This window comes from Macaca mulatta, chromosome 7 (genome assembly GCF_049350105.2).
Source record: "Macaca mulatta isolate MMU2019108-1 chromosome 7, T2T-MMU8v2.0, whole genome shotgun sequence".
In the NCBI taxonomy this organism is placed as follows: Eukaryota; Metazoa; Chordata; class Mammalia; order Primates; family Cercopithecidae; genus Macaca; species Macaca mulatta.
In genome coordinates this window covers 10,086,144-10,108,639 of record NC_133412.1, presented here as the reverse complement: position 1 = coordinate 10,108,639, position 22,496 = coordinate 10,086,144, and the positions used below count along the sequence as shown (strand labels likewise).

At 40.9% G+C, this 22,496-nt stretch overlaps 1 protein-coding gene across 2 annotated transcripts in view; it reads left to right on the top strand.

The window, feature by feature from the left end:
• FMN1 (formin 1) overlaps positions 1-22,496 on the top strand; it is a 378,430-nt gene that overhangs the window by 230,387 nt on the left and 125,547 nt on the right. For both annotated transcript variants that reach the window (XM_015141784.3, XM_015141787.3), the window contains 3 exons: positions 12,406-12,467; positions 14,346-14,434; positions 20,804-20,933. In XM_015141784.3, coding sequence (XP_014997270.3) covers positions 12,406-12,467; positions 14,346-14,434; positions 20,804-20,933 — 281 coding nt within the window. The remainder of the gene's footprint in view (positions 1-12,405; positions 12,468-14,345; positions 14,435-20,803; positions 20,934-22,496) is intronic.

Here is a 22,496-nt window from a genome sequence, read left to right as displayed (position 1 = left end):
TTGGTGGCCTATATCTTAACATCTGACAGGTAGCAAGGAGCAGGGCTAGTGTTCATTCCTTTATGCATTTCTTTGCCGAGAATTTCTGTGATGATTAAGCATTGTTTGCAAACAACTGGGCTAATGTGTCACACATAAAAGTCGTATATTCAAGTGTTCATTGAATTTAATTGAATTTTTTAAAAATACAGACTTAAACTAGATAGGATCAGAATGCCGTGTATTCTATTCCAGTGCATTTGGACAACACTGCCTGCTTGCCTGCCTTCTTTCCTTCCATAAAACTGTATTGAGTGCCAGCTCCGTATCAGGTGTCGTGACTACAACAGCACATAAGATCAGACTCTAACATCCTCAGACACACCCGGGATGGTGAGAGAGATGTAAAGCAGCCCAACACTACAGTAGAATTGGCTATGAAGTAACAGAGCAGGATCTTGACTCTTCCTGTAAAAGTTAAGATTAAGTCTGAGAGGATGAAATAGTGGTCATCACACAGAGATGGAGCTTTTCCAGTTGAGGAAAGAGCATGAAACACAACCTGTGAAAAACAGACATATGTAATCCCTGACTTCGGGAGGCCAAGGCGGGTGGATTGCTTGAGCCCAGGAGTTCGAGACCAGCCTGGCCAACATGGCAAAACCCCATCTCTACAAAATACAAAAATTAGCCAGGCATGGTGGCGCGAGCCTGTAATCCCAGCTACTTGGGAAGCTGAGGTGGGAGAATTGCTTGAGCCTGGGAGGTGGAGGTTGCCAAGATCACGCCACTGTACTCCAGCCTGGGCGACAAAGCAGGACTCCATCTCAAAAAAAAAAAAAAAAGAGAGAGAGAGAGAGACACAGCTGGAGTCTATAGATTGTATATATGAATGTGGGTTGTTTTAGGATAGAAGACCAGAAACACAAGCAGCATCCAGACCAGGAAGATGCCTGAATAGCATCACAAGAAATGTTTATATTATTGCATCAGTAATGGGGACAAGAAACCTAAGAAGGGCCTTGTTGTGATCTGATTTTGAATGCAACAGTAGAAGACTGGCCTCTAATGCTTGGCATGCTTGGCCAAAACACAGATCTCTTACTTCACTTTGTCCCACCTGCATCTCATCTCACTGCACTCTCGCCAGCTACAGTGGTATTCTTTGATTTCTTAAAGAGGCCAAGTACTTTTCTTACCCTTTGTCGTTCATTGCACAACACATTTTGAACGAACAGCACTGCACGCTCCCTCTGTTTGAAACACGTTTCCATCCCACTCTCTATGTAGCAAGGTGTTTTTCTTTAGGTTTCAGCCTAAATGTCACCTCCTAGGAGAGCTTTCCTAGGTCCTCCCACCCTAATACGGGTCATCCTAATTTAATACTCTTATTTCCTTCACAGCAACTAATATTTTATTTGTTCATCTACTTATGTTTTTATTTACATCTACCACCAGAATATAAGCTCCAAGAAGGAGACTGTTCACTGAGGTACCCCCAGCACCTTGCACCTGTGTCTGGCACCCAGGTGACGATCGTGAAGTGCCTGTTGAGTGAATAAACAACAATAGGACTGAAGGTGGAGAAGTCCTTTAGAAGGGATTGTATTTGTTCAGGTGATAAATGACAAAGGTCAGAACTGAAGCTATGTCTGTAGAAATGTGGAGAAGAGACCATGTAGGAGGGATATTTGGAGAGAGAATTGCTACAGTTGCTCACATCAGATGCAAGGAGTAATAGAGAAGACATTTGGCTGTACCTTGGGTCTCTGGCTTCATCAGGAATGTGTATAATGGTGCCCCAAACCGGAAACTGAAAACACAGGTGTAAAAGCAGGGCTTGGAGCATAAAGGTAAATTCTGTTTGGGATGATTTGAGTGTGGAAGACTGGAAACATCTCAGCTAAAGTGTTCAGTGAGCACCTAAAAATCTACCTTTGTGCTAGCGGTAAGTGGATAGGGCTAGGTTAGACATAACATACTCCCAAAAGTAACCTTTATCCATTTGTTTCTACCCAAGATAGTGTTTGCTATCTTGTAGAAGAAAGCCAAATCCATATGCCGGCTGAAGTGGAAAACAGTGAATCACTAAAGGAAAAGCCTTGGTTGTAGAGGAAGAAGGTTTCAGGAGGGTCACCATAATACCAAAAACACTTGCATTTGGTCCAGGAGAGACTCTCAATAAGTGATTTACTTACTTCCTGCTGCTTTTCCATCTGCTAGATAGGATGACTTATATTGAAAAGCATTTGGCATCCTTGGTCACAGTGACTGCCTGCATGATTGCAAATTAGTGTTTTCATTCCACGTTAGTGAGTTCCTCTTATTCTTATCCCAGGGGAGATAGAAAATTGCTGTTGACTATTCTTGATATAAACGTTTATACGCATTGCAACAGACTAGATGCCAGAAACCTCTGGCATTCATTTGGAATTTCCCATACACTCAGAATTCATATTTATAATATTTAAATAACGTCAAGATAAAACATTCTTTATTTAGTTCTTACTAGTTCAGAACGTCAGTTTGAGAGATCAGCTGCAACACTGGCTTTCTTTCTGTTTGGGAATCTCAGTTCAAAATGTACAAAAGGGATGTCAGTTATGTGCTCAGGCTAAAACCCAGGTCTGAGAATGCCCGCTGGACCTTGTTCCCTTTTGCCTTAATAATTGCCAGAAATCTTTGTCAGAGTTTATGCAAGTTGTCTAAAACATAATGAATTTGACAAGGCATCAGAAATCCAACATAGCTTATCTAGGACTTTCCTGAGGAACAGTCTCAGTCTAGCCTAGAAGAGCATCTGCTCAAAAGGCTTTTAGTCTTCAGAATTTTTTTTATCATGCACATCTAACAGTAAAAAGTTTTAGTGCATGCTTCTCAAGGTCTATTTTCTAAAATATATAAGTGTATGACAGAACTAATAGGTGTGTTATAAAGTATATGCAAAAATATGAATTAAAATAAGATTAATATTTTTAAATGTCTTGCTAATTTTGATGGCTTTGGGTTCTTATGAGCCTGATATCTCAAGGCTCAAGATGTAATTACAGTGAGTCTCATTATGAACAATAGTGAAGTTAAACCCACATTTTCAGTAGCCTTAGTGATAAATTCTATTTATGGGGATCAATTTCTTGGCAGATGTCATTTGGCTATCCTCGTTTTTACCTGCTTCCATAACTGGTGAAAAGTTTGTACTAGCAACCAAAGTGTCTGCTCTGCCATTTTCCTATTGTTGACGGATTATCTTAAATCTGGGGTTTCACCGCAGGAGGCTTTTGAAGCCAACTTGTTTATTTTGTGAAGTGTAGTTAAAACCAGATTTTAGAATAAGAAAACTTCATTTAATACCCCCCCATCACAATATGTTGAAAGCAAAGGAACAAGTGAGGATGCCATGTCTGAAAGAGTTTATCCACCAAAAGTGCCATGTGATTCTGACCTGCTGACATACAGACTAAATAAATGGGCAGTTTCAATTAACTTATTAAATATAGGTAGAGCTAAATTTTTTTAAATGTTAGGTAAATATAAGTAGTCACTCTAATATTTTCCTTTCATTTTTCACCTTTTCCTCACTCCCGCTGCGTCTAAAACACCTAAGCAGTGGGGCTCCCACCTACCCTTTCTAAACCATTCTGCATTCCTTCACTCGCAGAGCTGAGTCCAGAAAGCAGAGCGTGGCATTTCTTTGTACTTTACCTTCAGGCAACTGGCTGAGACCATCCAATCTGCCTGGAATGTAATTTTGGCTTAAAAGAACCAGAACTAATGGACAAACAGAAGCAGCTTAGCCCAAACTGTTTCTCATTCCACTGCCCTCTGGAGAATAGAGGGGATATAGAAGGGGAAGTTTTGTGAATTGTATGCTCTATGCCCTTCTTTGAGGTTTGAACCATGGACAATTTTAATTGTACCTATAAAAGGAGACCTTGGGCAACTTCAGGCATAGTACATGCCTGGACTTAGGCGAGAAGTGGGATTTTTGCTTTACGAGATTGAGTGATTTTGAAGTTTTGTAATAGATTAGATAAGTATCCCTTTTGCGATTGTCCATTTCTTCCACCTCCCAGGCAGCTCCTGTTCACGGTGTGTTTTATACTTGTCTCTTACTCCATCAGAGCCCAGGTTAACATGACACAGTAACAGGCATTTAGCAATTTAGATAAGATTATAAACTATACTATATTCTCTCTCTCTTTTTTTTATCTGTTTGGATGCAACTTTTGTTTGTGTTTCTTCATGTGCTGTGTGCCTTAGTTTTCCTTTTTAGTCAATTTTGGCATGCAGTGTAAAATTACAATTATTCCTATATATTGAAGAAAATTAGACTTTATGTTACTAGAGATTTTATTTTCTTTTTATTTAAGATAAGGTATTTTCAAGTTCCAGGTTTCTTTTTTTTTTTTTTTAAGAAATTCTGTCTGCTGTGACTTAGCTGCAATATTATTTTTGAAGAACTGCAAATAGTTTGTAACAAAGATTAAAGCTTAATCATTTTATTGCATATGTCAAAATAGCATTTAGAAGTGAACTACGTATTAGCATGAATTAAATAATGGTGGAACTATGAATGTATATACTAAGTAAATGAAATTTTATTTTATTTTATTTTATTTTATTTTATTTTATTTTATTTTTTTGAGACAGAGTCTCGCTCTATCGCCCAAGCTGGAGTGCAGTGGCACGATCTTGGCTCAATACAGGCTCCGCCTCCTGGGTTCACACCATTCTCCTGCCTCAGCCTCCCTAGTAGCTGGAACTACAGGCGCCCGCCACTACGCCCGGCTAATTTTTTGTATTTTTAGTAGAGGCAGGGTTTCACCGTGTTAGCCAGGACGGTCTCGATCTCCTGACCTTGTGATCCGCCCACCTCGGCCTCCCAAAGTGCTGGGATTACGGGCATGAGCCACCACGCCTGCCTTTGAAATTTTCATAACGTGGGCCGTATGTGGTTCCCACTCTGGGATTGCTGATTAACATAAAAAGCACGTGATGCCATTTAGAGACCAGGATTTCTTTGTAGCCTTCTTTGGGTAGTTTGTTCTTCATTGGTGAATTCACTGAAAATTTTTTTTAAGTGGTAAGGATTTTAGGTGGAATGATTATTTGTAGCTTGACATCTATGAAAGATGAAGGAAGTACAGTCTTGGTTCAGTAAATTACCACTGCCTTGGAGGATAGTTGGGGTGAGTAGAATTGAGCTTGGGAAACCAAGCAGTGTGACTTTGTGCCTTAGTTTCATCATCTGTAAAACTAGAAACAACAAACGCACCCACCTCATATGATTAAATACAAAACACTTAGAACAATGCCTGGTACAGAGGAAGCTGCCAATAAATTCTATCGTTTATTAAGTATTAATCCCCAGTAAAGTCTGCCTGCTGTCCTCACCCTCTGGTGGAGTGGACAGAGATTCTTTTAAGCTGCTACTTAATTGGTGCCCGTAAGCATCTCATTTGGATTCTTGCATAGAGTGAGGATTTGTGCATATCTGGGTTTGCACAGGTGTGCCTGGTGCTTATTGGGGATGGAACCTAGTGTCCAGTAGGAGAAGCGCAAGGTCTAGGTTATAGGAGAACTGTGACCGTTTCGAAGAGGCTTGTTACGGAGCTCTTCAGCAGGAGCAGACGCGTCCAGTCCCCTGGCCTAGCCTCTGAGTGGTCCTTCCACGCTCCACACCCCTCTCTGCGGGCTCCCCTTCTTCCCACTTCTTGAAGTTTTTTTCATAGACTTGGTCTTTGCTCTCAGGAATGACCTCATTGTTGGGAGGGAAAACTGTGGGAAGATGTTTCTGCCTTCCCTTTCCTCAACTCTCACATTCTACTACTGCCTCTTCCCGTGAACCCCATGTTCTCGTTTCCATTGTAGAGGTCAGGCAGTAGGTTTGTCAGAGTTTTGTGGGATATAGGTGGCATGAGAGTTTCAAAAAACCAAGTCCTTTTATATGTCTTTCCCTGCTTTGTTCTCTTTCTCTTACTGATGGAATTTTTATCGAGTTCTGAAAAATATCAGTATTTTGGGCAAAGCAGCTAAGTTTTATGGTGGCTGTTCGAGAGTTAACATTGTAAACAAAATAATTTCTACTAATAGAGTCAAATAACCCTATCAAGCTTTGCTTTCGTGGCCTGGACTAGACTATATCTAGTCCATTTGCAAAACATTACTACATACCCACTTTGTGCAAGAGGGTTAAGTCAGTCACTTAAGGAAATAAAAAGAGGAATAAAATGGGCTACGTACAAATCATTCTCAAAACCACCATCAGCCAAAACCTGGTGAGCTAATCCAACCATACCTGCCTATGGCATCTCCCACACTTCAGATGACCAGATTCACTTTGGCTCATCTCAACAGACTACGTAAGGTATGCCTCTCTCACCACCATGCCCCACGCTTCTTGCTCAAAGGTGCTCCTTCAGTCAAAAAGAACAGCTCCCTTAAATAACTCTGCCCATCTTTTTACTAATTAGAAGCCCTTCGAATAGCAAGCACGTTCTGTTTATTTGGATATGGTACACTTGGAGATAGAAGTGTTCAGGGCTGAGAAATGGCCGGAGAGCTGAGAGAATCCTGCATGTTCTTTCTGCATAACCCTGGTCTCGTGAAAAGCCATCTCTTACCTGGAGAGGGAATTTTCCTCTTGTGTAAGACCCTGACCCTGTGCATGTGCCTACAAAGCAGGCACGTAGTTTTTATGTGTGCCTGTTAGTTTGAATTTGTGATACGGATCTGCTTTTTGTCCCTGCTGACGGTTATTATATCTTAATGGGCGAAACACTACTCTAATGATCCTTGTGTATATAATTCTTGTGGTACAGAGCAGGCACCAGAGGATCACATAAAAATGTTTGCCTCAATTTCCCTGCAAAAAAGAAGCCCAGGAACCAGACTTGACCAAGTAACAGATTTTTAAAGGTAAAGGAACCCAATAAAATTACCAGCTTTTCACAGCGTGTGCCTACTTCCTTTTGACATATTGTGAGGTGTAGGTGAAATATTCTAACTGAACTGACAGTGTGAGTGGGACAACTAAGGAGGGAAGGAGATAAAAGGAAAAACCACCAACAATGATTGATATTGCAGTAGCAATGAGCTGTTGGGGTCTCCCCTTTGTGGACTTGACACTTCACCTTTCTGACACCATCTGCAGGAGTGTTGGTATAATGAGACCTATACAGATGGGAACAAAAGCTGGGATTACTCGGAATTACTGTATCCGAGCTTTGAGGCTTGCTGTCAAATTACATAGGCTTGTACTTGTTTATTCAGTTTATGAGAGGTGTGCCTGTGTGCACACGTGCGTGGAAGAGACAGACAGAAAGTGTTTGAAGTGTAAAATGGAGGGAGCGATCTGATCCTAGGTGACGCCAGAAATAGTTTAGTTGAATACTGACTTCTTTCCACACTGTGATCATTATGATTACTCATTAATTAGTTAACTAATTAATTGGGCTTATGTAATGGCTAATCAGTTTAATGGTAAGTGCTTGCAAGAATGACTTAATCAGAGGGCATTCATTGATTCTCTAATGCATCGTTCCAGTATTTTGAGAATGGAATTATCAAGTGTGGATTCTGGCTCTCTAGGAAGCTAAACTGTATTTATTTGGTGACTAAGACATGGGATTATGTACATGTAAAGCAGTTCTCTTAGACATCCTAGGACTTGGTAGGCCTTTTTAATTTTTAGACTTCTGGCTGATACCCCAACCTTCCCAGGCCAATATTATTCTTACTAGAAATAATACAACTAATTTAATCTCCCTAAGTTCTAGGCTCAGTATCAATCTCTTGACATTGCTAATTCTACCTCTGAATTTTCTTTTACTTTTTAAATTGTATTTTTAAGATCCTTCCTTGGAAGAGAGAAACTTCAGTGGAATACTTGGCATTGGCCCTAAGTTCATCTCTTTATCTACTTCTTCTTTTACCTGTCCTTTTCTCTCTACTGCATTCCTTTCCCAGTTCCCCGCGGGGGCAGATCAGTGGTCATGCTCATCTCTTAGACTCCCCTGCCTATTTCCGGGGGGATGGTACAAAGCTCTTCCCCTAAAACTAGGCTCAAAGCCTCAGAGTGGTTTTAGACTCTACTTTCCTCAGTCCCCAGAGCTAAAATTCAGAGGTGGAATTAGCAATATCAAGAGACTGATACTGAGCCTAGAACTTAGGGAGATTAAATTAGTTGTATTTAGAAATGTCACTCTAACAGTGTTCTGTAGTGTGTTTCTTTTTTGCCTTGTCCTTTCTGTCCACACTGTTCAGGGTTTTGCTACCTCTTGCCCACTACAATAGATTCTAAACTAGTCTTTTCAAATTTTGACTTTTTGTGTGTGTAATGTAATTTTGTCCAATTTACTCCTCTATTCATAACTGCTCAGCAGCTCGCTCCTGTATAACAAGTGTTTTACAGGTTCATCATGGCGTTCAAAATTCTACAAGGTTTTACCCCAAACAGTGTTTGGAGTGTGTCTTTCCAGTCACTTTAATTAATTCTTCAAACCAAAATTGAACTACCTGCCATTGCCTAAACATTTTGTGAGCCGGTCTATTATCTGCTTCTTCTAGCTGGAATGTCTTATATCCTTCCAGTTTACGTTCACTGGCACTTATTGCATATTTACAGATTGTCATTGCATGGATGAATTTAGCTTAATTGTTGGTGATTAATAGATGAGTGTTTTAAGTGTCTACCTAAAGCAATATAACAGTTGAACTTTTACTCATAACCTTTCTTCCTGAGGGGATACAGCTATTTCAAACTTTCTTGAATAAGGAAAGGTATTTTCCTTATTCATTCCCTAATAAAAAGAACACTCATTTTTGAAGTTAATTATTTTTATTAGGGAATATTCAGGCAAGCCGTGTAATCTACACCGAGTGTATGAGTTGGGGGCACATTTACGTAACTGCTGGACAAACCTTGATTTTTGGACAGGGTCAAATTGCGAAGAAGCAACCAACCATAATCCAGATATGTGCCTTATAAGGCTGTGTGCCTTTAGAGGCTCTCTGGTTTCTTTTTAAGACCACATGTTCTCTTTGTCAAGAAGCTTTTCCTCCCATCAGCAGAAGGACTCACTCTTCAGGAGTCCTGTGGTATAATCATACCCACAAACATTTACGTTCTACCTGCTGCACCCCTGGTACCACGCTGGGAGACAGTTATCAAGATGCATAAGAAATCAACTGCTGACTGCAAGGCTTTCACAGTCTCGTGGGGGAAGGAAACTGTTATGCAACATACCATCATACAGATTCTTAAAGTATACCATCTTCACCTTATGTAAAATATGACAGAGGTGCCATGGCAGAGGAAAAGACTGAGGACCTAATGATCTGAGGGTCAAGGGATGTCCTTCCGGGGCTTTGACCTCTGTGCCTTGGAGAGATGAAGAAAGGGAGGAAGCCATGGCATATTCAGGAATGGGGAATGACACAGTGTGACTGGAACCCAAGGTGCGTGGAGAACATGGTAGGAGATGAGACTGAAAGTGTAATTGAGGCCAGGCAGGGAATGAGCTTAACAGCCAGGCCAAGGAGTTTGGACTTCGCTGAGTGTTTAAAGGAAGATATTGGAGGTATTTTAAGCATCACAGTAAAATTTTGAAATCCATGTTTTAAAAAAATAACCTTGGTACAGTGGAGGATAGATTGATGAGAAAGATTGAAATTAGAGATAAAAATATGATAATACAGACTCGGAGGTACCTGGCATTTCCCTTAAGACACTTGATCTGTTATTTTTGTAATTAGAGTTCTGTGTCATAGACCTTTCCTGTTAGTAATGCTTTCTGAAGTTGGGTCTTGAGTGGGGTTTTAAAGGACTGCAAGGGTTTCACAGTAACTGCGATCAGAAACACCTAAGAATTCTGGAAAGTTGCATTTACAGTAGTTGTGGTTTTCTTTCTCTAACTCTTTCCAGATGTTAAAGGGGATGAGGCATTAACAAGCATTAAAACACATTTACAATGTATATATTTGAAATCATGATAGTAATAGCTCATACATACCATTTTGGGCATATACCATGTTCTACATGCTATGCTAAGCATACGTCTTACCTCACTTAATATTTTCAGTAAGTGGTATTAGAGCTGTTTTGTAGATACAATGAAGCTCAGAAAATTTAACACATCAGGATCACACAATGAGTAAATTTTGCTCTATCCATGATAGTCACCTTGATTTTTTTTTTTTCTGTACCTTGAATGTGCTCCTTTAGAAAAAGAAACTTGTCTTTGCAGTTACCTCTCCCTGGGACGTTATTCTCCAAGATAGCCCCAAAACTGACCTCTGCAGGTCTTCCCTTAAATGTCACCTCCCAAAGAAGCCTTTGTTGATCCTCCTGTCTAATGTTATACATTTCTCTGTTTTACTTTCTTCATAGTAAATTATCTGAAATTATGTATTTACTTGTTTATTTTCTGTCCCCAGTCTAGGATATAAATTTCATGAGATGAAGTACTTTGCACTTCTAACTTAAAAATCCACAGTATTTTAGAACTGTACATATTCAACAAATATTTATTCAAGGACTGGATGGGGGAATGAATGAATCCATGTCTTCAGAACCCATGGTGGTTCTCAGTCCCAGCCTCTCTGGCTGTTATTTTTCTGCTGTGAACACACTGGAAGGGGCACAGCTGACGATATAATCTGAGGAACTGTGTACCTGGGCCCCAGACTGATTAACTTTTAAAAACTGGATATTTACTTACTAGGAAAAGAAACTCACAGGTCATTCTCTTTCTCATTAGTTAAGATTATCTGATTATATCTAAGCTTGTAATATATAGTTACCCCGGATGCGTGATTAGTTAACATGTAAACATTTTTGATAGATTATTGTTTAGAATTTGACCTTTTCTTATACACTCATGTTGGTTGATTTTTGTAAGAGAATACTGAGATTTACATAAAGTAGACATTGTTTCTGTCTGTTTTGATCTTCAAAGCATTATTCATTTAAAAATGCATGTTCTGTCTGACAAATTAGTGGATTTATATTATCTCCACACACAAAATAACAGTCTTGAGAGGGCAAATCCTTTCTTTCTGACCTTAAACTGCATTTTTCTTTGGTGGTTTCAGATTGGCGTTGGTGGATAAGTGACATTCCTTTGTCTTGGTGGAATCTGAGGTGGCTTAGTTTGTCTCTAGCATGTTAACCTCCTCTTTTCTCTCTGTTCCACGTACTTAGGAATAGCTTGCTGATTAACCCTTAGGGATAGCTTGCTGATTAACCCCTAAGTTTGAGAAGGTGGCCTGCAAAGGAATTTTAAGTGCATTTCTTGGTGTTCTGTGAGGTTCCATGATCTTAGCTCACTTAATTAGCTTCGTTAAAATTGTATGAAAGGGTTCATGTGATTCTAAACCACAGAAGAAGCAAAATACCTCAGAAACAACCTGCCCCTTACCTTGATCCCCACCTTTCCAAAAACCACGGTGTAATGCAAATGAACAGAATAATAGTTGACAAGCAAAATTTTAAGGCATTCTAAGTATCACTGGTTGGTTTAATAAAATTAATTAGCCTGCCACGGAGAAAATTTATTAGCCTGCTGGTTAATTTCACAATGTAAAGTGAGGGAAGGGAGGTAGGGTTGAGGGAACAAACCCTATTAGTTTTGAATAATTATTTAAAGATGTGGACCTGCTTATTTCAAACACTTTGGTAGCCAAATCCATTAGGGATTTTAAGTCTCAATTTTTGCATCGCAGTATCTATGGGAAGGTACCTCTCTAGATGAAATCATAAGCATATTAGTTAACGACTAAATTAATCTTAAATAATACAGAACAAGTAGAATCCTAATAAAACCATGGGAATGAGAGCCTGCCTGAAGACTGGCTCATGGGAGGTTTCCATAATCTTAATTTGCTATTGATGCAATTATTGCTTTTTCTTGTCTTTTTAATCCAAACAAGATGTTGGCAGTGGCCACGGAAAGGTGCCTGAAATCACATGCCTGAATTCATTTAATTTGCCAACATTGTCTTTTTTCTCTTTCTTTCTTTCTGGTAATGGGCAGGAGTCAGTTCTGGTGCATTAGGTACTAAATCTCTTCAATTACCATCGGGAAGAAAGATTTAAAATTGTGCTTGAAACCTACAAACTGATTTAGTTTTAAAGCACAAACACTTCTCCTGTGGAGCCTAAATTAAACTGCAGAAAGGACTCAGAGCCTGAGGAATTAAACAAGGCAGAGCCAAGACTCAGGCCAATGATAGGAACCATTTTGGTTTCTTTCATTTGAGACCCCTGGTGCGAGAGGAAGGGGAGCAGAAACAAGCTGAGAGGCACAGCTTGTGTAAGAAAGTGCAATACCCTATTAATTGCTTGGAAGCTGGATGTGGAGTAAACGTTGGTGCAGGGGACCTAATCAAATCCCTTATCCTCTTTTCTTTTTGGGTGCTCGGCAGCCATTTTCAATGTGGATGACTCCGTGGTTGATCTGGAGACCCTGGCAGCCTTATATGAAAACGTGAGTGTCAAAGACTTACAGAGCTAGCGTTTCCATATTTATCTTCCACCCGAGAAATGACTGCACCGTTCACATTCTTTGGTAATAAGGGTTTTGACATAGCCTGGAAGAGATTAAGGCATAGAAACACAGGCTTGAATGGGAGTGGATGTGAGGAGCACTGGATTCCTAACTCCCACTGTGGTATCTGGACTAGCAGATCTCATTGCATACTCGCAAGGCAGGGCATCTAAGGTGGACACCACCTATGTGCCCTGGAACCCAGTCCTGTCACTTGCCGGCCAAGTGAATGAAGGTAAGCTGCCTACTGAAATGATAGTGTGCACCGGTGTCTACTTCTGAGGAATGGGGACTGCTAACACCAGCTTGATGGATTGCTGTTAGTCCAGGTGAGCTGATGATACTGAATGTGGGAAGGTGTGTAGAATGGTGGGTATGTGTTTTGGATTTAGAGCGAGACAGTCTTAGGCGTGAGGTCCGGCTGTGTCTACCATCGCCTGCCAAGTGACCTTGGGCTAGTTACTTAAACTCCTTAATCCCGTTGTGATCTTCAGTACAGCAGGGATTATAGTAGGCTCTCAATTTTTTTTTTTAAATCAAATGAGGATTTAATATATGTAGCAGTAGCAATGTGTTTTGAAAGTCAACAGGACTGTACACATATAAGGTCTTTTGATTTGGGTTTTAAGTGGACATAACCAGCAGAATTGTCAGGTTCACTTGAGAAGACAACACAGGAGAGTCAGAGTTCCTGTGGCTGTTCATTGTTTTGGTTCACTGACTGTTAGGCTACAAAAACATAGATTGAACCACATTCTCTTAAGTAATGGTATTTCCCAGGAAGCTGTCTAGGGCTCTGTAGTATGCTGTGGTCACTCAGTTCAAAAGATGATTCGTTTCATATTTATGTCCCCTGGGACCTTAAGTTTCTTACGGAAGATTTCCATAGTCTAATAGTCTAGGCCTGGTGGCATCACCAGTTCCTTGCTCATTTTCACATCTTTTATATGTATCAGGAGCTACTTACTCTACAAGTGGGTGGGAACTTCTCACGTTTCCATTAGTAAAGCTTTCGTTAATAAACCAGAAAGTACACAAACACCAGGCCATTGGGAGCTAATTATGCACTTGAATACTTAGAGGTCAGCAAGGTATAGTGGCAGAAAGAGGGATTTCCACATCCGAGGCTCTTTGACGGTTACTTAGTGCAAGCCTCAGTGGAATAATCTGTAAATTGAGGATGTAGTGGTTCAAGTTAGAGGAATTTGTCAAAGGCAGTACCTTCCAGATGCTTCGTGTTGGTACCATGAGCTCAGGACTGTACACGTGGTTGCCACTTGTTAGCTCTCAGCAGAGATAAGCTGCATACGGCTGACATAGTTGGATAAATTGAGAAAGTAGGTGACTAAATGCCAGAATAAGTGGTATGGACGCCACGAAATTTGGAAAAAGGGACGATGGTGACTAGAAATGAAAGAGCCGCGAGTTCATGTAATTGGGGGCTGTTCTAAGGGTAAGGAAGCAAAGTCTAAGAACGATTTTCCTCCAGCCTCCTTACAGGGGAAGAGACGGGGGATTCAAAAGTAGAACTCAAGTAGCCGCACTTCTGTGTCCAGCTGCATGCACTTGTTAGGACTATTTGCATTGAATCTGAAACTTGAGCATGCATCAGAATCACCCAGTGGGTTTGCACCCCCCCCCCCGCCCCCACCCACACCCCCAGTTCTTGTGTCTAGGATGGGCCAATAATTTGCATTTCTAACAAGTGACAGGTGATGTTGTTGATGCTGCTGGTCTAGGAACCACACGTTGAGACCCACTGCCATAGCCAGAGTCTCACTGCCCATTTTTTTGGTTTTGTTTTCTGTTTTGCTACAGAGAGCCCAAGAGGATGAGCTGGTTAAAATAAGAAAGTATTATGAGACATCCAAAGAAGAAGAACTGAAGCTGCTGGATAAACCTGAGCAGTAAGGATACTTAACACTTTTCTGTTAGGCCAAAAGGAGAACTGCAATTTCTGTCTTCTTGTCTCCCAGCTCAGAATAAGCAAATCTCAACTGTGCAGCCAGCTAAATCACAACACCGTCATTCCTGTGACCTATTGCGTGCAGCAGGATGACCCTGCCGCCGGGAAAAGCAGCGCCGAGATTTGTGCTGTTGGACAGTGTGTCTCACCCCCTCCCCCACCCCACGAGACTCCCCTTTCTTGTTCTAACAACTTGCTAATTCCTCCTAGACTAAACATTTTGACCAAAAGGGTAACTGAGGAAGGAAGAAGGCATTGTTCTGTTTAAGGTTCTGCTGATGTAGCTATGAAGATGATCTCAGAGTCACAGAATTCAAATTTATTTTCCTAAAGGTCATATCCAGTAAATGCAGCCTGAATGTGCCAGCTTTTCCCCAAACTTCTTCACCTGCTCTGCCCAAATGTGGCTTTTTCTCACCCTCACTCTGTACTCTTCTCTCCAGTCACTGTCTATAGCTGCGTGCTTTGTTGTTTGCGATGCCGTTCCATAGGCTTTGAAGACCCAGAACTCTGGGGTGTAACTGGGTGACTCTTAGGGTCTCGAAGCCACAGATAAGCTCCTGGGGCTCTGCAACCCCACGCCCCTGCCCAACTTTCCACGGCCTGGGACTCTGTGAGACTGTAAAATGGGTTCAGAGGACACAGGGGCCTCTTTTGCCTGTTGCTACCTTGAATTTTTTTGTCCAATTCAGGCCAACCCTCTCAACCTAGAGTTGAGGCAAGTGTAGAAAAAGAAGCAGAAATGGAGTGATCAGATCAGGGTTACAGGTCAGCCCTAGAAGCTTCCAAGGTTCTCTGGCTTGCACTGGAGTTCCATGCCTTATCCCCTGGGTCCTCTAGAAACAGGGGTCCCGAACCCTTGGGCCACAGACTGGTACCGGCCCGTGGCCTGTTAGAAACCAGGCCACACGGCAGGAGGTGAGTGATAGACAAACTGGCATTACGGCCTGAGCCTCGCCTCCTGTCAGATCAGCAGCAGCATCAGATTCTCATAGGAGCACAGACCCTATTGTGAACTGCGCATGCAGTTGCACACAAGCTCCTTATGAGAATCCAGTGATGATCTGTCACTGACTTCCATCACCCCCAGATGGGACCATCTAGTTGCAGGAAGACACGCTCAGGGTTCCCACTCATTCTAGATTATGCTCAGTTGTATAATTATTTCATTATATATTACAATGTAATAATAATGGAAATAAAGTGCACAATAAATGTAATGTGCTTGAATCATCTCGAAACCATCCCACCCTCCAGCCCCAACCCCTGGCCTGTGGAAAAATTGTCTTCCTCGAAACTGGCCCCTGTGCTAAAAGGGTTGGGCACAGCTGCTCTAGAATACCTCAGTCCCCGTGGATGCCTGGGTACTTAAGACTCAGGAAAACATTTCTGAATGACTGGGGATGGGAATCGGGAAGAGAATTCTGGGTTTACCCAGTTACCCAACCACATGATGGTTCTGGGAACCTTGGATGACTTGCTCTCACATGGAGGATGGTCCAAGACCCCCCCTCAAAGTAGGTTTCTAAAGCCTAGGAATGCTGTGAATCAAGTCAAGTGCTGTCTTGGTCCACTGACTTGAGACACCTTCCTTACCAATCCCTACCCTCAACTGTTCCTATGGTCTATTTCCAATCATATTCCTAATATAACAAATGAATCCCTCTTATGGTGCTAATGACTGAAAGTAAAGTGACTAATAATGGGATATTTCAACACTGAAAAGGCCATGGGGATGTATTGGGGCACAGTCGGCATCTCAGGCACTTGGGTCGTGCTGGTTATACCAAGTTACAGAGTCATATTCTCCTCTAAGCCTGGAGTTGGCAAACCTTTCCTGTAAAGGACTAGATAGTAAGTGTTTTAGGCTCTGTGACTTACGGGATGTTACAAATACTCAAGTCAGCCATTGCAGTACCAAAGCAACCACAGGCAATATATAAACAAATGGGTATTGCTGTACCCCAATGAAATTTTACTTATGAACACTGACATTTGAATTTCATATTATTTTTACATGTCATAAAATGTTGTCCTTCTATCGATTCTTTTTTCAACAATTTAAAAATGTAAACATTGTTCTTAATTCACGGGCTATACAGAAACAAGTGGGTGGCCTGGTTTTGGCTCATGGGCTGCAATTTGCCAGCCCTTTAACCCCGGAGCAGCCCTTGCTCTAAGCCGTGGGAATGGCTTATCCGGTGAAATGAACAGGCAGGGAGGGATCATGTGTTTCTGCTACTGTCCTAATTATTGTTCCCATTGCCGGGACTTAGATAATGGTAGCAGGTAATTAACACACAACTTACTCTTGTTTTCTCTACTGATGGTCTAGATAGAAAAGCATTTTAATGTTTACAAATGGTCATTGCAATGGCTTCATGAACACGCAACCCTGGCAAAAAGGACTGTCATGCTATGCTGGTGAGGTGACATGCCTGGGCTCAGTTGCAGGAGGGTGAGGCACGGATAGATGGGGGCCTTCAGACCTGGGTGCATTTCATCTTTGCTACCGACCTCCTGCACAAACCAGCATTTGTTTGATTTATGCCACTCTGATTCTCTGGCAACTTATTTGCCATTAACTCCAAGTGAGTCGACTATAAGCATGTTTTACATACTGGAAAATATGAATCATTTATAGTTTTAACGTTCCAGTTTCCTAAGAGTCCTGTGGTGCCCAGTCCTATAAATCAGAGCATGGAGAGGCTGGCCTCATCACTCACCTCATCAACTCTCTTACACTCCAGTGCCACATTTAGAAAGCCATTCCCCACAGAGGTGCCATCTGCTTGGGACCAGGCTGTCTGAGAACCACTCCCGCTAGGGATGGCCCTTGACTCTTGTGCTGCCTGGTGATGGTTGTGAGGTGAGGCTCTGTGGGTTTGATTAGGTCTGGTACACGCTCCTCATGGCCTAGGGTAAGAACATTATACACAGCCTATTGTGATGTTTCATGAAGGTCCACAGCTGCCTTGGGACCCCCACACAGTAGGCTGTGTTAGTGTACTCCTCCATCGAAGAATGCAGGTTGCAACATTCAGTTATGCTGTATGTATCACCTCTGTGCACATGCACCTTAGGTCATACCATTCAGAAGCTTAGGGATAATAAATCAAATGTTAGTCCCTTAAAAACAATGGGCCACATTGCATCATTCCACCTGTCAGCTGAGTTGCTGCTGTAGATGTGTAACCCAAATAATGTGAGACACAGAACTTCTTTCATGTATTAGAAGCTGAAGTTGCAATCCTTCCTGGAAATATTAGCCTACGTTGGAGAAAGAAGGGAAGCATCCCTCATTCGTGGCTTCTTTTGGGAATATTTACTTTTCTTTCTTACTGAACCTAGAATGTAATGTTAGATAGCCCAAAAGGAACTCAATCCATAAACATTCCTAAGTACCAAAGCTCAGTGTCCAAGATCCTGTGCTTGGGAATATTTAAGAGAGTTACTGTGTTTGCTCTTGTGGGTAGAGGATAAAACAGTAGTGGGGCAGGGCAGGGGAAGAGAAGATATTTACCAGATGCTTGCTTCACAGCCTTCAAAGTAACCCATACCTCTGGTACCTTAGCAGATAAATAAGAGAGGAGCTATGATGCTCCTTGCATGGCTGTTTTTGGATGGCAAGGGTCGTAAAACCCAGTTTTTTTCCTCCAAATTTGCTTCTTTATTATTTTGTATTTTCACTACATCAAATATCCAAGCCAAAACTGCAAAGTCATCCTGGGCTCTTCAAAACATCTCTTTGGATTAGATTACTCTGGGTCTTGCCGCCTTGGTAGCTTCCTCATCCATTTGCCCCTCTCCATTCACACCGCAAGCCCCTCTTACCTTTCCTCTTGGAAGACTACAGCTGTGGTCTAGAACGTCTCCCAGCCTCAAATTTCCTATGCCATCCAATCAGCTGAGCTGCTGCCATGGAGATTTTCTACAACAAAAAGCGGAAACTGTCACCTTCCGGTTTAAAACCCTTCATTCGTTCAGAAGTTTAAACCCCGTATTTTAGAATACAGAACACAATTTTAGCATCTGCCCTCTACTCACTTCCCCCACCCATACCATTCAGCCTGTCTTGGCTCTCCCGGCAGTTTCTCACATGTTGTGCGTGAGCATCACGGGGCTCCGGGGACCCTGGCTGACAGTGTTCCCCACATGACACTTGAGTGTCCTGCATTTGCTTTCCTAGCTCCTCTTCTGGATCTGTCACCGAGAGCACTCATTCACACTCCACAGTAATCACTGATTTACTTCTCAGATTATCAAGACGGGATTGTAAGTTAAGCTCTATTCTCAGATCTTAGCATGGTCCCTGACACACTGCAAATGCTCATACATTCCTAAAGGACAGGCTGACATTCTTGGTGACTGATCGCTGGTATTAATTTTCAGTTCTTTCCAAAAGTAATGTAAAATTATGGTCTTTTCTACACCCTCCAACTCTTTGTATGGGTTGCAGACCCTTCTGCATAAAGAGGACATTGGAACATTAAGATTCTTTAAGAGCTTTTCCAGTGCAAGCCCTAACCCCAGAAGGGCTTTAATCCTAGAGAGCCTTGCAATTCTATCTTACCCTTTCTTGTGCAACATACATTAATAAGACTATGGTCTTGTGTCCTCATATTGGTCCTGTGCTTCCTCCTTTGAGATTAGTTATAGGTATCTATTCATTCAGCATTTTCTGTTTCCATCTAAGTCCTTTTTGGTGAGCTGAGGCATTGATCTGTATATTTTCCCAGGTGGTGTCTGTAACTGCTTCGCTCACTGTAATAGGAAGTGTACATGCTCTGGGAACTTGGGTCCTGAATGACATCTCATGGTCACATTTAGCAGGGGAGAAATGCACGGCCCTTCTTTCAAAATAGCTCAGCATCTGAATAAATACATCCTCCCCAGACTCTACAGGATCAAATGCTGTCAGTCCTATGAGCTTTTTGCTTCTTAGATACTTGTGAAAACTGATGATGCCCCTGATTTCAGTAATGATAAATGAATAAATTGTTTAATGTTATATCATTAAGAAGTAATTTACACAGAGTTTAACTTTTTCATCTTGTCCTAATGCAGAATTTCTATGAGTTTCCATGTTTATACTCCATCATATAATTTTCAAGATAATGGGTTATTGAACTTTAAAACAAGATTGTGTTTTCTCTTATGGGTATTCCTTGCTTTCATTGAATGTCATCTTAAAAAAAAGATTGTGGATTATGACCTAGTTATGTTAGAAATTTATTACAACTCAAATCTCCCTGAAGGTAGAGGTGGCACAGGGTATATAAGCGAAGAAAATATCTTTGGGTATAAAAAGAAGTAGGCTCCAGCTTTGTTCCTATGTAAAACCATTTTTGGTGAGAGATGGAAAAATTCCTTGGTAATGACATTATGAGTTGACCAAGAGTTTCAGAAATATCAGTTAATCATCATCTCAACTCCAAAATGAAATAAATGGCTGTTAGTAGATTTTCTCCTTTTCTGAATTCATGTCCAACTGTTTCCACCCATTTTCGTTTATACCCCTTCCTCTAGTGGTTGGCCTGGAGAATATGTAGCTCTTCCAACTTGGTTTTGTGAAGGGAACCAGTGCCCAGCTGCTCAGACAGTGAGCTACTGTGTGGAGCTCAGTACTCACCTTTAGCTTTTAAGATCTGTTTTGCCATATTTTTAAGGAAACTTTAGGTTGTCTACTTAATGAGTGCCTGCTTTGTTCTAAATGCTGAGTTGTAAACTATGTCTGTATGTGTAAGTTAATGTGAAAAAGTAAACAAATATCTGGAGAATGTGATCATTATAGACCATTATGTAACTCACTGAGCAAAAATAGTAGCAATATCATTTCAGTAAGAGATTTTTTTTAAAATCACTTGTCTGTAGACATTTGCCTCAAGTTTTCAATTTGCTTAGCCTGTATAAATACATCTTTAGAGAATGCTGTATTATGAGGGAATTTATTGTATAATTTTTCTCGTATGTTAAAGACTAGGGCTTTCCATTTGGCTTTAGTCTCTTGTTTGGGCAGCAGGAGATAGATAACTTGTTTAGTATACTTGTGTTAACTTTCTGTTCCCGAAGAAATTTATGTACCATACATTTATTCATCATGATAGAACCCCTTTAAAAAGCAGCCCTGTTGTCAGCAATGGAACCCATGCCCTTGGAATTCCTTGAGTCTACCTATCTGCCACATTTTATAATTGTTAAGTTCAGATTGTTAGATAAGGAATGTTCCCAAAGTGGATCTTTTTCAGCTGTCTTTTTATTTTCTTTGTGATTATATGTGAAGGTAGATGACATATTTTCTTTTTTACAGATTTTTACATGAGTTAGCCCAGATTCCTAATTTTGCTGAGCGTGCCCAGTGCATAATCTTCAGATCTGTCTTTTCTGAGGGTATCACCTCCTTGCACAGAAAGGTAGAGATCCTCACACGAGCTTCTAAGGTATGTTTACTGTCTAATTTAAAAGATAGCCTTGTTCTGAAGAGCAAAGGAGAAAGTGGGAGAGACCACTTTAGTGCCATTATAGAAACCTTTTTGGACTCATATTAAATGTTTTTCTAAGTGTAAATTTGATGATTATCTTGCCCAAGTGTGTGTATGTGTGTGTGTGTGCACACGCGTGTGTATGTATGAGAGAGAGGGAGAGAAAAGGAGATGCAGATGGATGAAGAGGGAGAAGGAGGGAAAAAAATGACGCTTTTACAGATTGCTTCTAAAAAACTCTGAATATCTTCCAAAGTACATACTGGCCACTAAAAAACAATCTAAATAGCATGGTCTGTTTCCTGTTTTACAATTTGGATTGCAGAAGAGATTTTACTTTAGATCCATGCATTTGATTATCTGAAATGTGTCAACCTAATAAGAGGATTCTAGACACTTGATAAGTGAAATAAATGACTGACAATGAGTCATTGGCAAATAAGTATTTGCTGGCTTTACTACACTGGTGTTCATTATAAGGTTAACTTCTAGCACCTGGCTTTTTCTCACAGTTGACCCATGCTCTTAAGGACACGTTATTCCTCTCCACAAACACTGTAGTACTTTGTTCCTTATTTGGAGGCATGATTTTTTTTTCCACTAAGATATGAGATATTTCAGTAGAGAATAAATATTACCAAACTTTAATTATACACTCACTAATAATACCTGACAGGCAGGAGCAGAAAAAGAAGTCTGCCTGGAGCTGCATTTTTCTTTCTTTCTTTTTTTTTTTTTTTTTTTTTGAGACAGAGTCTCACTCTTCTTGCCCAGGCTGGAGTGCAGTGACGTGATCTCGGCTCATTGCAACCTCTGCCTCTGGGGCTCAAGCGATTCTCTTGCGTCAGCCTCCCAAGTAGCTGGGATTACAGGTGCCTGCCATCAAGCCCAGCTAGTTTTTGTATTTTTAGTAGAGACGAGGTTTTACCATGTTGGCCAGGCTGGTCTTGAACTCTAGACCTCAGGCAATCCACCCACCTCAGCCTCCCAAAGTGCTGGGATTACAGGTGTGAGCCACTGTGCCCAGCCATCACTTTTTTTACCCTGAAATAAAGGGGGATAAAATGTGAATTAAGACTATAAAGAAAAGAAGTTTCAATTGGAAAATTGTAATTGAAGTAAAAAATAAATAAGGGGACAAACAAATGAGACAGGGAGCCAAAGAAAATCCTAAGCAGCTTGAAATTGTAAAGTTAAATAGACATATAACAAGCACTTAATAAATGTAAGTTTAATAAATTTATTAAAGATGGCCTACTGCCTTAAAATGCATTATTGCAGTTTACCTCTGAAAATTATATCCAGGGATAAAGAAGAACATACTTCTTCTATATCTGCTCTGCATTTAACTGTATTGGTTATATAGATAAATAGTCTGAAATACATCCTCAAAAGGTAAACCCCTTTCTACCTAGAAGTCATCAAAGGTTGAGCCTTACTATATATACCAACTCCTTTTTTACAACTTCTATTTTAAAATAAATATTAAAAATTAAACTGGCTGAAATGAAAATATAAAAC